At 36.9% G+C, this 15,224-nt stretch overlaps 1 protein-coding gene across 28 annotated transcripts; it reads right to left on the reverse strand.

Annotated features, from left to right (window-relative positions):
• Positions 1-434: 434 nt before the first annotated feature.
• LOC127148369 (uncharacterized) lies at positions 435-9,838 on the reverse strand. Of its 28 annotated transcripts, none has more exons than XM_051081870.1 (6): positions 9,473-9,676; positions 9,287-9,386; positions 8,991-9,040; positions 8,120-8,186; positions 6,239-7,510; positions 449-864 (listed from the first exon to the last, which is right to left on the reverse strand). In XM_051081870.1, the coding sequence occupies exons 5-6, from the start codon at positions 7,503-7,505 to the stop codon at positions 839-841; spliced, it is 1,293 nt and encodes a 430-aa protein (XP_050937827.1). In that variant the 5' UTR covers positions 7,506-7,510; positions 8,120-8,186; positions 8,991-9,040; positions 9,287-9,386; positions 9,473-9,676; the 3' UTR covers positions 449-838. The 28 variants fall into 28 exon arrangements, 10 of the variants coding, with proteins under 10 accessions (XP_050937827.1, XP_050937829.1, XP_050937822.1 ...); XM_051081872.1 differs by having other exon boundaries at positions 9,287-9,397; XR_007819293.1 differs by lacking the exon at positions 6,239-7,510 and having other exon boundaries at positions 435-709; positions 8,032-8,186.
• Positions 9,839-15,224: the final 5,386 nt, after the last annotated feature.

Here is a 15,224-nt window from a genome sequence, read left to right on the forward strand (position 1 = left end):
ATAGGTCGAGAATAGGCCAAGTCGAAGAATTTCAGGTGTTCGTCCTGAAAAAAGGCTAATGACAATGCCCATGACCAAGTTTTTTATTGAGTGGTCAAAAGTGGTTTGTCAACTGTTTCTTTGTTTTACCCTTGTCATGAGCATTTCTAGCTTAGGCATTCAAACTCTAAAGACGACAGTCTATAGTGCTAGTATCATCCCCTGCATATTTAGCCAAAATATAGGTCAGGAAGTTCGTTGGTGGGAGAACTAAGGTGCAACTCAAAATGGTCGAAAAGGTGGACAATGCTTCCAAAAAATGGCAAACGTTTGTCCAGGATCGAAAACCACTGAAAATGCATTTCTAGCAAAAAAGGGCTAAGTTGAAGAACCCTTGGTGTTCAACCCAAGAAAGGCTAACGACAATGTCACACCCCCTCCCGGACTACCTGCTACCTTAGACCGAAAGATGGCGTGAAGCCGACGAACAACGCTTTACTGTACCTGTATCTGTCGACTCTACTTAAAACTTTCATGTGATGAACTTGCCAATCTAGTATATAAACTATTGTACATGCCACAAAACACAGCGGATCCTAGGCTAGTCAAACACAGCTAGTCAAACACATACATGAAGTGTACCTCAAAATTTACCGATTTCACGAGTAAACCTAAAGACACCTTAATCAAAATATAACCAACAAAATTTACACAACTATAGCTCCTAAAGCTTATACAAACTATGGAGTATCTATAACATACAAGGGTGTATATACACCACAACACAACAGACTCTATGCCCAACTCAAAACACGTACTGGCAATCGATAATGAAGCTTCCGCAGACTAAGGCAGTCTATCAGGCACCGGGAAGTCGATCTCTACCTGGAAAATGGGTAAAACATTTTGGAAAGGGTGAGCTATGAAGCTCAGTGAGTGACTCAGTTTAAAACTATGAATTTAAAGATAAGAGCACGTGAAAACTTTACACATATAAATCTGTTTATACAAATCGCAAATGTAAATGTGTAGTAGTAAGAATAGCTTCCTTAAATACTCAGCATGTTCATCATTGAAATCTAGCAAGGCATATCAATTATATCGAAGCATTTTAACTAACATGACGAATCTACGTTGTGTAGGGTACACCTAGTACAACAACGTTTACAAGCACTACCATGTAGTGGGGTCCGCCCAGTACTCCCATCATCTTTGTCGTAGTGGGGCCCGCCCAGCACTCACGACAGCATCGTTGTTACGGAGTACACTCAACGTCAACAACGGAATCTAATCAGTGTGCACACTGTAATCTCTAGCCTCAGGCTCAAGATCTCAGTCATGTAGTTAATGAAAATTTCATAAATCATCTTTAAATATTAAAACATGCCTGCTTATAAATTTTACACAAAGCTCGAACTTTACTCAGCTCTTTCGTGGAAAATTGTAGTTCTTAAAATAAAACTTCATACTAATTCATGCTTTGCTTAAAATATTGTGGTTTAAATACTTTCCAAACATTTAATATCTACGTGCTAGCATAAATTTCTTTAAGAAATCTAGTCTCCAAATGTATACTTGAAAATAGTCATGAAATTCAAATACTTTTCATGGCTTCGTAAATAAACATTTATCGCATTCAATCATAATAACAATTATGGAAAATATTTCAAAGTTGGTTTTGTCACTCACAGTCTTGGGCTAGATCCTTGGTCTATAAGCTCGGTTTAATTCTTCTCGGCCTGCCAACAACCCAACCGAGTATTAAAACTCTAAACATTCTGGTTTCCTAAAGATATACATAACATGTCGCACCAAAGATGACGCTCACGAAAACAAAGCTTAAGAAATAAAATCCTATTTCAACAATTCTCTAAAATTTCCAGATTTCTAACATAAACTTCAAAGGACTATAACTTTCTCAATACTTAACCAAAATGAGTGTTCTTTATATCAAAATCTTCATTTCGAGATCTTCTAAAACTTACCTGAAGACATATAAATCTGATTCCCCGTGCATAAACACCTATAACCCTCAAAACAGAACCACTTCCAGAATCGCGCGCACACGACCTCTTTAACTTGTCCCTACAATTTAACTGATATTTAGTCGTTTTTGGTTTAAAATTTCTTCATGAAAGTTGTAGTAAATTGAATAAGATTTCCAACCATACCAAATAGAGATTCTAACTCCACCGATACACTCTGAAATACAAGAAAAACCAGAGACCTCCTGATTTCGAGTGAAAACCAACTGCCCTGTTTTCTTCATCAAAAAGCACCAAATGAATATCCGAATTTGCTCCAACGTTCTTCATAAAGTTTGTTTAAAAATGAGTTAACTTTCAGTAAATGTAAATCTCACCTCTTAATTCCTTTTGAAGAGTTCAAACCGAATTAAAAACCAGTGATGTGCAGAATGAACTAAAATTCAGCCATTGATACACTTTGCTTGAGTTCTCCTCCTCTTCTTCAACCTAAAAATTCTAGTAAAATTTCTCTTCTTCTTCCAAACTCTCTCTTAGAAGTTCTCTGAAAATTGAAGATGGAAAAAGAAAAAAAATTGGAACTTGTATGTCTTCAAAATCTTGGCGGTGAAGGGAAGAGAAGAAGAAGAAGAAGAAAAGAAAAAATGAAATTTTATTCTCCTTTTCTTCTTTTTATCCTTTCTTTTCTTTCTTTTCTTTACTTTATTTAATAAAACTATTTAATATATATATATATATATATATATATATATATATATATATATATTTACACTTAATTTCCATTTTCTTTTTCTTTTTTTTTTCTTTCCACATTTAAAGAAATTAAACCAAGAAAATATCGGGTTTATAACTTACCTTCCCTTTAGAAAATTTCGTCCTCGAAATTTAGAATGTCCTTAACTGAAAAGTATCGGATATCTCTTCTTCATCTGATATTCTGGTTCCCAAGTTGCCTCCTCCGCTCCATGATGTCTCCACAAAACCTTTATGAGTGGAATCGTTTTGTTTCTCAAAACTTGTTCCTTTTTGTCAAGAATCTGAACTGGTTCTTCAACATAACTCAAATCTTCTTTTAATTCAACGGGTCGCTCTTGCAACACATGTGATGGATCTGGTATATATTTTCTTAACATGGATACATGGAAAACGTCATGTATTCGTGCAAGTTCTATTGGCAACTCAAGTCTATACGCTGCTGGTCCCACTCGTTCCGTTATCTGATATGGTCCAATATATCTAGGACTTAACTTACCTTTTCTTTCGAAACGAATAACACCTCGCCATGGAGATAATTTCAAGAAAACTTGATCTCCAACTTGGAATTCTAGGTTTCTTCGTCGCTTATCCGCATAACTTTTCTGTCGATCTTGGGCTTTCCTCAGATTTTCTCTGATCAACTTAATATTGTTTGTCGTAATCTGAACCAACTCAGGACCTACTAACTTTCGCTCTCCCACTTCATTCCAGCACACAGGAGTTCTGCATGGTCTCCCGTATAAGGCTTCATATGGTGCCATACCGATACTAGACTGATAGTTATTATTATAAGCAAACTCCATAAGTGGCAAGTGGGTATCCCAAATTCCTTTAAGTTGTAGGACACATGCTCTCAACATGTCCTCTAAAGTTTGGATGGTCCTCGGACTGACCATCTGTTTGGGGATGAAATGATGTACTAAACTTTAGCCCTGTTCCCATTGCTTTCTGTAAACTAGGCCAAAATTTAGAAGTAAACCTCGGATCCCTATCTGAAACTATGGACACTGGTACTCCATACTGACTCACAATCTTATCAACATATAATCTTGCTAGCTGGTCTAACGTAGATGTCATTTTAATCGGTATAAATCGTGTCGTCTTGGTGAGTCTGTGTACTATTACCCATATACCATCATGTCCACTGGATGTACGAGGTAATCCAAATAGAAAATCCATAGTAATATGCTCCCATTTCCACTCTGGCACTGGCAAAGGATTAAGAAATCCTCCTGGCCTCTGTCTTACTGGTTTAACCTGTTGACAAATCAAACATCTATCAATATATTCAGCTATCTCTTGCTTCATTCCAGACAACCAATAAGTCTTCTTTAAAGTTCTGTACATCTTGGTGCTACCTGGATGCATAGCGTAAGCTGAACAGTGAGCTTCTTCTAGAATAGCATTCTTAAGCTCACTGATATTCGGAACACATGATCTTCCTTGTTTAACAATGGCTCCATCTGTTCTCAGCTCAAACTCCACCTCTAAGCCTTTCTTGGATTTCTCAAACTTCTTCTGTAAATTACTGTCTTCTGACTGTCTTCTTACAATCTCAGTTACTAGAAAAGACCAAACCTGAAATTGAGCTAAGAGACTTCCTGAATCCTCTGTAGTTACTACTGCCTTGGAACCTCTTAACTCATTCAACAAAGCTACTCGAATACCACACAAGGCACTCTTCGGAAGTCTTGACTTCCTACTTAATGCATTTTCTACTACGTTTGCCTTACCTGGATGATACTCTATAGTACAATCATAATCTTTAATCAGTTCTAGCCATCGCCTTTGTCTCAGATTTAGCTCTTTTTGATCAAAAATATACTTCAGACTTTTATGATCTGTGAAAATATGGCACTTTTCCCCGAACAAATAGTGTCTCCAGATTTTTAGTGCTAAAACAACTGCTGCTAGCTCAAGATCATGGGTAGGGTAATTACACTCATGCTCTTTCAACTGCCTTGAAGCATAAGCTATTACATTCCCATCTTGCATAAGCACACAACCTAATCCTAGCCTTGAAGCATCACAATAAATCACATAGTCCTTCCCTGTTACAGGAAGTGCCAAAATTGGTGCTGTAACTAGTCTTTTCTTCAATTCCTGAAAACTTTGCTCGCATTTATCTGACCACTCAAACTTAACATTCTTCCTTGTCAAAGTGGTCAAAGGCAATGCCAATCGAGAGAAATCCTCAATAAAACGCCTATAGTATCCTGCCAAACCCAGAAAACTACGTACTTCTGTGGCACTAATTGGTCTTTCCCAATTGACAATTGCTTCTACTTTTTGTGGATCGACACTAACTCCTTTTGCTGAAACTACATGCCCCAAAAATACTACTTGTTCCAACCAGAACTCACATTTGCTGAACTTAGCGTATAACTATTTTTCACGTAGAGTCTGTAGAACAATTCTCAGATGTTCCTCATGAGATTCTCTGTCAACCGAGTAAACTAATATATCATCAATGAATACAATCATTAACTGATCTAAATATCGATGGAAGATCCTGTTCATAAGATCCATGAAAACCACTGGCGCATTCGTTAAACCGAATGGCATAACTCGAAACTCATAATGTCCATACCTCGTTCTAAATGCTGTCTTAGCAATATCTGATTCTCTAACCTTCAACTGGTGGTATCCTGACCTTAAGTCAATCTTAGAGAACAACGCTGCTCCCCTTAATTGATCAAATAAGTCATCGATGCGTGGCAAAGGATACTTGTTATGTATTGTAACCTTGTTTAACTGTCTATAGTCAATACATAATCTGAGGGTACCATCTTTCTTTTTCACAAAAAGCACTGGTGCTCCCCACGGCGAAACACTAGGCCTGATGTATCCCTTGTCAACTAGTTCTTGTAACTGCATCTTCAATTCTTTTAGCTCGCTTGGAGCCATTCTATACGGGGCCTGTGAAATAGGTGCTGTTCCTGGTAATAATTCAATGGTGAACTCAATCTCTCTATCAGGTGGCAAACCTGACAGATCATCTGGAAATACATCAAGAAACTCTTTCACCACAGGAACATCTTCTGGCTTTAGCTTTTCTCTCTGCACTACTACGATGTGTGCAAGAAACGCTGTGCAACCCTTCCTCAGTAATTTCTCAGCTTTCAAAACTGAGATTAAACTTCTAGAAACGACCTTTCTCATACCTTTAAAAACCACTTCAACAAAGCCTGATCTTCTGAAAACCACTTCCTTCCTATGGCAATCCATAGATGCATAGTGAGCAAATAAGAAATCCATTCCCAAAATTACATCTAACCTCTGCAACTCTAGTGGTAGCAAGTCCACTAGCAAACTGATACCTTCTACTAAAACTTCACAATTACGTAACACCTCATTAACAAGTAAAACGTCACCAACTGGAGTGTATATAGCTAACCCCTCAGATAAAGGCTCTAGCATCCTATTCAACTTAGACAGAAATATACTAGAAACAAAGGAATACGTAGCACCTGGATCAAATAAAACATCTGCAGGTACATTACAAATAAGAATCGTACCAGTAATAACGTCTGGTGCGTCCTCCGCTTCTTGTTGAGTCATAGCATAGACTTTTCCCTCTTGCCTCGGTCTTCCAACAACTCCCTTTTGCCTTGCACCACTGGTGCCCTCTGTTGGAACCACTGAAACTCTCGATTGCTCAACTGTCTGGGACCCAACTCCCTGATCTCTCTGAACTGTCATGTTCAACTGCGGACAATCTTTCTTGAAATGTCCTGACTGTCCGCACTGGTAACATACACCGGCACCTACCAAACACTGACCCCGATGGTTCCTGCCACAACTCGTGCATGGTGTTCGCCTGACGGTACTAGCAATGGACTCCTGACCTGGTTGCGATCTTACTGTTGATCTAATGAGTTGACTAGGTATTCTCTGGCTCTGTCTCTGAAAAACACTACCATAACTCACGTTCCTCGATGCTTGGCCTCCAGAGCGATTCTTAAAATATTGACGGCTTGAAATATTTATCCCAGGCGTGAACCTCCGCTGCTCACGGCCTCTAAATCCACTAGCTGTTGAAGTCCCACGACTAAGCTCCACTGCCGATTTCTCTTCTGTTATACTCTGCTCCACACGAAGGGCAGTCTCCACTAACTGAGAGAAATTCGTCCACTTAGCAATGGCTGTAACTGGGGTACGTATTTCAAAACGCAACCCTCTTTCAAACCTTCGGCACCTGTCACTCTCAGAAGCTACAATAACGTCAGCATACCGTGAAAGCTCGGTATACTTCCTCTCATACTCAGCCACTGAAAGTGATCCTTGTTTCAACCCCAGAAATTCATCCCTCTTGGCTTCGCAGTATGTGCTGGGATAATACTTATCTTCGAATATGCCTCTAAAAGTCTGCCAGTCTAAAGCACGTGCATCACTGCGTCTTGCTAATATAGATTTCCACCATCCTTCAGCCTCTTTTTCCAACAAAAATGTGGCCAATCTAACCTTTCGCTCCTCAGGACAATTCATCACATCAAAACACTTTTCAAGCATATTTAACCAGTTCTCTGCATCAGCTGGATCTGTGGAACCTTCAAACACTGTAGCCCCTAACTTCTTCAGCTGTTCAATTCCGTATGCCTTTTCTGGATCACTAGGCTCTGCTCTATCTGGCCTTCCTATTTCCTGTGTAGTTCTCGCAAACTGCTCATTTCCTGCCCCACCTCGAACTCCTAGGGTACTAGATTCCCCTACAGATGGACCTTGGGTAGGACCTTGCATCCCGTCTTGATTCTGCCGGCGTCGTCTACCAGTACGTGGTGGCATGACTCCTATAATATGTCAACACATTAGACATACTATAAATACATAACTCAAATGCATGATACTAAATGTCTACTCACGTATTAATAATAATTGGACTCACTTCTACCCTTACCTAGACCATACTCCACTAGTTCCCTTTAAGCTAACTTGACTTTCAATTATTTACTTTCCAGTTTCTTCTTAGAGCTAACCGCTCTACCTTAATTCCCATGGAGCAAACTGCTCTGATACCAAGTTGTCACACCCTCTCCTGGACTACCTGCTACCTTAGACCGAAAGATGGCGTGAAGCCGACGAACAACGCTTTACTGTACCTGTATCTGTCGACTCTACTTAAAACTTTCATGTGATGAACTTGCCAATCTAGTATATAAACTATTGTACATGCCACAAAACACAGCGGATCCTAGGCTAGTCAAACACATACATGAAGTGTACTTCAAAATTTACCGATTTAACGAGTAAACCTAAAGACACCTTAATCAAAATATAACCAACAAAATTTACACAACTACAGCTCCTAAACCTTATACAAACTGTGGAGTATCTATAACATACAAGGGTGTATATACACCACAACACAACAGACTCTATGCCCAACTCAAAACACGTACTGGCAATCGATAATGAAGCTTCCGCAGACTAAGGCAGTCTATCAGGCATCGGGAAGTCGATCTCTACCTGGAAAATGGGTAAAACATTTTGGAAAGGGTGAGCTATGAAGCTCAGTGAGTGACTTAGTTTAAAACTATGAATTTAAAGATAAGAGCACGTGAAAACTTTACACATATAAATCTGTTTATACAAGTCGCAAATGTAAATGTGTAGTAGTAAGAATAGCTTCCTTAAATACTCAGCATGTTCATCATTGAAATCTAGCAAGGCATATCAAGTATATCGAAGCATTTTAACTAACATGACGAATCTACGTTGTGTAGGGTACACCTAGTACAACAACGTTTACAAGCACTACCATGTATTGGGGCCTGCCCAGCACTCCCATCATCTTTGTCGTAGTGGGGCCCACCCAGCACTCACGACAGCATCGTTGTTACGGAGTACACTCAACGTCAACAACGGAATCTAACCAGTGTGCACACGGTAATCTCTAGCCTCAGGCTCAAGATCTCAGTCATGTAGTTAATGAAAATTTCATAAATCATTTTTAAATATTAAAACATGCCTGCTTATAAATTTTACACAAAGCTCGAACTTTACTCAGCTCTTTCGTGGAAAATTGTAGTTCTTAAAACAAAACTTCATACTAATTCATGCTTTGCTTAAAATATTGTGGTTTAAATACTTTCCAAACATTTAATATCTACGTGCTAGCATAAATTTCTTTAAGAAATCTAGTCTCCAAATGTATACTTGAAAATAGTCATGAAATTCAAATACTTTTCATGGCTTCGTAAATAAACATTTATCGCATTCAATCATAATAACAATTATGGAAAATATTTCAAAGTTGGTTTTGTCACTCACAGTCTTGGGCTAGATCCTTGGTCTATAAGCTCGGTTTAATTCTTCTCGGCCTGCCAACAACCCAACCGAGTATTAAAACTCTAAACATTCTGGTTTCCTAAAGATATACATAACATGTCGCACCAAAGATGACGCTCACGAAAACAAAGCTTAAGAAATAAAATCCTATTTCAACAATTCTCTAAAATTTCCAGATTTCTAACATAAACTTCAAAGGACTATAACTTTCTCAATACTTAACCAAAATGAGTGTTCTTTATATCAAAATCTTCATTTCGAGATCTTCTAAAACTTACCTGAAGACATATAAATCTGATTCCCCGTGCATAAACACATATAACCCTCAAAACAGAACCACTTCCAGAATCGCGCGCACACGACCTCTTTAACTTGTCCCTACAATTTAACTGAAATTTAGTCGTTTTTGGTTTATAATTTCTTCATGAAAGTTGTAGTAAATTGAATAAGATTTCCAATCATACCAAATAGAGATTCTAACTCCACCGATACACTCTGAAATACAAGAAAAACCAGAGACCTCCTGATTTCGAGTGAAAACCAACTGCCCTGTTTTCTTCATCAAAAAGCACCAAATGAATATCCGAATTTGCTCCAACGTTCTTCATAAAGTTTGTTTAAAAATGAGTTAACTTTCAGTAAATGTAAATCTCACCTCTTAATTCCTTTTGAAGCGTTCAAACCGAATTAAAAACCAGTGATGTGCAGAATGAACTAAAATTCAGCCATTGATACACTTTGCTTGAGTTCTCCTCCTCTTCTTCAACCTAAAAATTCTAGTAAAATTTCTCTTCTTCTTCCAAACTCTCTCTTAGAAGTTCTCTGAAAATTGAAGATGGAAAAAGAAAAAAATTTGGAACTTGTATGTCTTCAAAATCTTGGCGGTGAAGGGAAGAGAAGAAGAAGAAGAAAAGAAAAAAATGAAATTTTATTCTCCTTTTCTTCTTTTTATCCTTTCTTTTCTTTCTTTTCTTTACTTTATTTAATAAAACTATTTAATATATATATATATATATATATATATATATATATATATATATATTTACACTTAATTTCCATTTTCTTTTTCTTTTTTTTTTCTTTCCACATTTAAAGAAATTAAACCAAGAAAATATCCGGTTTACAGACAATGTCGGAAACTTAATTTTTTTAGGGGTAAAAAGTAGTACATACACGGTTTCTTTGATTTGTCTTAGTCATAAGCATTTGTAGCTTATTAATTAAAACTCCAAAGACTTCTGTCTACATTCCCAGTATCATCCTCAACATATTTAGGCAAACTATAGGTCGAAAAGTGAGTTCTTTGGTGGGAGGACTAAGATGTAACCCAATACGGTCGAAAAGGTGCGCAATGCTTTTAGAAAGTGGTGAATATTTGTCCACTGTCAAAAAGCACTGAAAAGTGGCCCGTCAACGGTTTCTTCCTTTTGTGTTGGTCATAAGCATTCTAGCTTATGGATTCAAACTTAAAAGACAACAGTCCAAAAAGCGGTAATGTTTTTCCAGGGCCCCCTACAGATTTAGCCAAACTATAGGTCAAAAAGCGAGTTTGTTGGTGGGAGGACAAAGGTGCAACCCAAAACGGTCGAAAAGGTGGATAATACTTCCAAAGTGGCGAACGTATATCCACTGGCAAAAACCACTAAAAATGCATTCCTAACAAAGAAAATGAGCCAAGTTGAAGAACTTCTGGTGTTCGACCCAAAAAAAGGCTTACAACAATGCCCTTGACTAAGATTTTTTATTGAGGGGTCAAAAGTTGTTTGCAAGAGTTTCTTTGTATTGTTCTTGTCATAAGAATTTCTAGCTTAAGGATTCAAACTCCAAATACTTTAGTCTACATTACTAGCATCGTCCCCTAAACATTTAGCCAAACTATAGGTTGGGAAGCGAGTTCGTTGGAGGGAGGACTAAGGTGCAACCTAAAATAGTAAAAAAGGTAGACCATGCTTTCAAAAAGTGGTAAATGTTTGTCGAGGATAAAAAACCACTGAAAATACATTTCCAGCAAACAAAACAGGCCAAGTTGAAGAACTTTTGGTGTTCATCCTATGAAAGGCCAACGACAATGTTTGAAACTTCGTTTTTTATTAAGGGGCCAAAAGTGGGGCGTCAACAGTTTATTTGTTTTTTCTTGGTCATGAGCTGTTGGAATTTTGTTAAAATGATTTTTTGAGATTATCTTTTTCTAATAAGTTATTTAATTCTAAAAAGATAAAAGATTTTCCTTTATTTTAGGAATCTTGTATCAATATCTTTTTGAGATTATTCTTGAAGGAATATATTTACTACGAAATTTATGGGTTTCGACACGGTTAATGATGAAGAGAGCAAGTGCAGAAGATTAGTCAAGTTTACTATCACTGAAGCTACAATAAAAAAGAAGGTAATGTGACGTATTATCTATGATATCACCATGTCGATCAGTATGAGCTTAATGATGAGTAATGTGAAAGATGAAGTAGTGATCGAGAGGTCACCTTAGACTGAGGAGGAGCATGAAGACATCATCGAGTACATGCATGCATATGTTATGGGAGATCCTGAATACTTAAGTGATTAAGTATTTTAAGATAGTCATATATTTGAGTAGAAACTACTTGTTGTATGAATGTATATTAACTATTGTGAATCTAATAAGATTACTCATCTAAGCTATGATCATTTCCTCAAATGTAGGCGATATTTGTCGAACTGAGTTATCAAAGTTCTATGTGTTATTTTCTTCTGTTGTTCCTCTAACTATTACATCAGTTAAATACTTGAGATTTAACTAAAAGTTTATTTGATTATCTCACATCATTCTTCAATTGGTATCAAAGCGGGTTGCAAATCCATGGAGATAATCAGGGAAGAACCTTCGGCTTCACGTTCTTCTGTTCTCGTTGGCAAAAATTATTCGTACTGGAAATCTCGTATGATTTTGTTGATTAAAATCTTGGATGGGAGAGCGTGGAGAGCACTTATGGCTGGATGGGAACCACCAATGATTATTGTAGATGGGGTGTCTGTTCCAAAATATGAAGTAGACTTGACTGATGGTGGGAATGCTAGAGTTTTGAATGCTATATTTAATGGTGTTGATCTAAATGTGTTTAAACTAATAAATTCATGTAGTTCTGCCAAAGAATTCTAGAAAATATTGGAAGTCGCTTATGAAGACACTACAAAAGTTAAAATATCCAGATTATAGTTGGTGACCTCAAAGTTTGAAGCCTTAAAAATGTCTGAGGATGTGTCTGTATCTGAATATAACGAGAGAGTTTTCAAAATAGCCAATGAGTCATTACTTCTTGGAGAAAAGATTCATGTATCCAAAATTGTGCGTAAGGTGCTGCGATCTCTGCCTGAAAAATTTGACATGAAAGTTATAATATAGAGGAAGCACATGATATAACTAAGTTAAAACTGGATGAATTGTTTGGGTCTCTGCTCACATTTGAGATGACCATATCTAACATAGAAAATAAGAAAGGCAAGAGTGTTACTTTTAAATCAATATATGAAGAAGAGTCAATAGTCAATAAGTTTGGAAGTGAAGCAAATGTGAATGAGTCTATAGCTCTTCTGACGAAACAATTTTCTAAAGTAGTCAAGAAGTTCAAAAATATGAATGCAACTAGATCCAACTCTAGAAATCCAACAAATTATAGAAGAAGAGATGATGAAAGTTATAATAGAAGGAATAATGAAAGTTCAAAAAGAAGAGATGGTTACTATGTTCGAAAAAGAGATGGTGAAGGCAGAATGCTTAAATGTAAAGAATGTGAGAGAGTTGGTCATTATCAGGCTAAATGTCCCACGTTTCTGAGAAAGCAAAAGAAAAATTTTCATGCTACTTTATCTGACGAGGATACTGATGATACTGAGGAAGATGATGGTGGCACAAATGCATTCATAGTAAATATTACCGAGACTAGCACTATGACTGAAGATGAAAGTGAAAATTTTGAAGAAGAGGGTGATAATGAGTTGTCTTTTAAACAGCTAAAAATTCAGTGGAAAAAGGATTCAGAAGCCATAGCTATACAGAAAGAAAAGATACAAGGCCTCTTAGAAGAAAATGAATGACTACTGTCTATTATATCCTTGCTAAACCTGAAATTGAGGAAGTTCAGATTGAATCTGATCAGACTATGAAATCTGTAAAAGTGTTAAATTCAGGGTTTGAAAATTTAGATCATATACTGAGTTCAGGACAGTCTAATTTAAACAAATATGGTTTTGGCTTTGACTCATCTGTAAAGAACACTGGTCAGACATCTGGGATAAAATTTATTCCTGCTACAGTAAGCATCAAGGCTGAACTACCTGTTGAAACAAAAGTTGTTAGCACTTCTACAAAAATAAGTAACTGGATATGCCATTACTGTGGTAAAAAGGGTCATAATTCACAGAAGCACAAGCCAAACTCATCAAGAGGCATAAGAAGTTATCAGAAATGGAGAGTCAAGAACTCTAAAAATTGTAATATTCCCTTTACAACAACTCAAGCTTCAGCTGATGCTTAGTATTTTGATAATGGATGTATCAGACACATGAATGGAAACAAATCCTTCTTCTTTGAGTTAAAAGAGTGTGCATCCAGACATGTTACTTTTGGAGATGACGCAAAAGGAAGAATCATAGCAAAAGGTAACATTGAGAAATAGAATCACCATATCTAAATGATGTTCGATATGTTGAAGGACACAAGACAAATCTAATTAGTGTCAGCAACTTTGTGACCAAGGTTACATTGTAAATTTCAACAAGTTAATTATGTAGTGACTGATGTAAATAAAAGAACTCTTATGAATAGCTGTAGACAGGTTGATAACTGCTATTATTGGATATCCAACAATTTTGAAGTTTGTCACTCAATCAAAGAAGATCAGACTTGGCTATGGCATAGAAAGATGGGACATGCCAGCTTAAGGAGTATTGATAAAGCTGTAAAAAATGAGGCTGTCATAGGAATTTCAAACATTGACTCCAAGAGTAAGTTCTTTTGTGGTGATTGTCAAATTGGGAAGCAGATCAAAGCAACTCACAAAAGTATGAAAAAGTGTTGCACGAACACAGTTTTAGAATTGTTACACATGGGTCTTATGAGTCTCATGCAAACTGAGAGCCTTGGAGGGAAGAAGTACGTGTTTGTAGTTGTCGATGATTTCTCTCGCTTCACGTGGGTGAGATTTCTTAAAGAAAAATTTGATACTGCTAAAGTTTGCATCAATTTATGTTTGAGTCTACAGCACGAACAAGGGAAGAATATTGTTTGAATCAGAAGTGATCATAGAAAGGAATTCGAAAATGAAGAACTAAATAATTTCTATGAAGAAGAAGGGATTCATCATGAATACTCAGTACCATTAACTCCACAGCAGAATGGTGTAGTAGAAAAGAAAAACAGAGCACTGCAAGAGATGACTCGAGTCATGATTCATGCCAAATCTTTGCCTTTGCATTTTTGGGCTGATACTGCTTGCCATATTCACAATAGAATTACTACTCGTTCTGGAACAACTATCACTTTGTATGAGTTATGGAAGGGCAGGAAACTTAATGTTAAGTATTTACATGTCTTTGGTAGTACCTATTACACTTTTGCTGACAGAGAGTACCACAGGAAATGGGATGTTAAATCAAAAAAGGGAATTTTTCTTGGTTATTCTCAAAATAGTCGGGCTTACAGAGTATTCAATAACAAAACCATAGTGGTTATGGAGACTATCAATGTAGTAGTAAATGATTATGAGCAGACGTACAAACAAACTGATGATGATGATGAGCTAGTACCTAAGGTTACCATGGTACTTGAAATAGTTGCTGCTGATGTTCCTATAGCTGATACACGTGTAAATAACTTTGAAGATGACTCAAAATTAACTCAGAAGGAAGTAATAACTGAGGAGAGTGAACTTATTCCATCTTCACATGTTCGAAAGAATCATCCATCGAGTTCTATAATTGGAGATCCTTCAGCTGGGGTTACCACCAGGAAAAAGGACAAGATTAATTATACAAAGATGATTGCTAATATTTTCTATACTTCATCTATTAAACCTACATTAGTGAATGAAGCTCTTAAGGATGAATTCTGGATAAATGCGATGGAGGAAGAATTACTACAGTTCAAATGAAACAATGTGTGGACATTGGTTCCTAAACTAGAGGAAGCAAATATTAAAGGAACCAAGTGGATATTTAAAAATAAAGTAGGTGAGAAAGGAC

This window comes from Cucumis melo, chromosome 3 (assembly GCF_025177605.1).
Source record: "Cucumis melo cultivar AY chromosome 3, USDA_Cmelo_AY_1.0, whole genome shotgun sequence".
NCBI lineage: Eukaryota > Viridiplantae > Streptophyta > Magnoliopsida > Cucurbitales > Cucurbitaceae > Cucumis > Cucumis melo.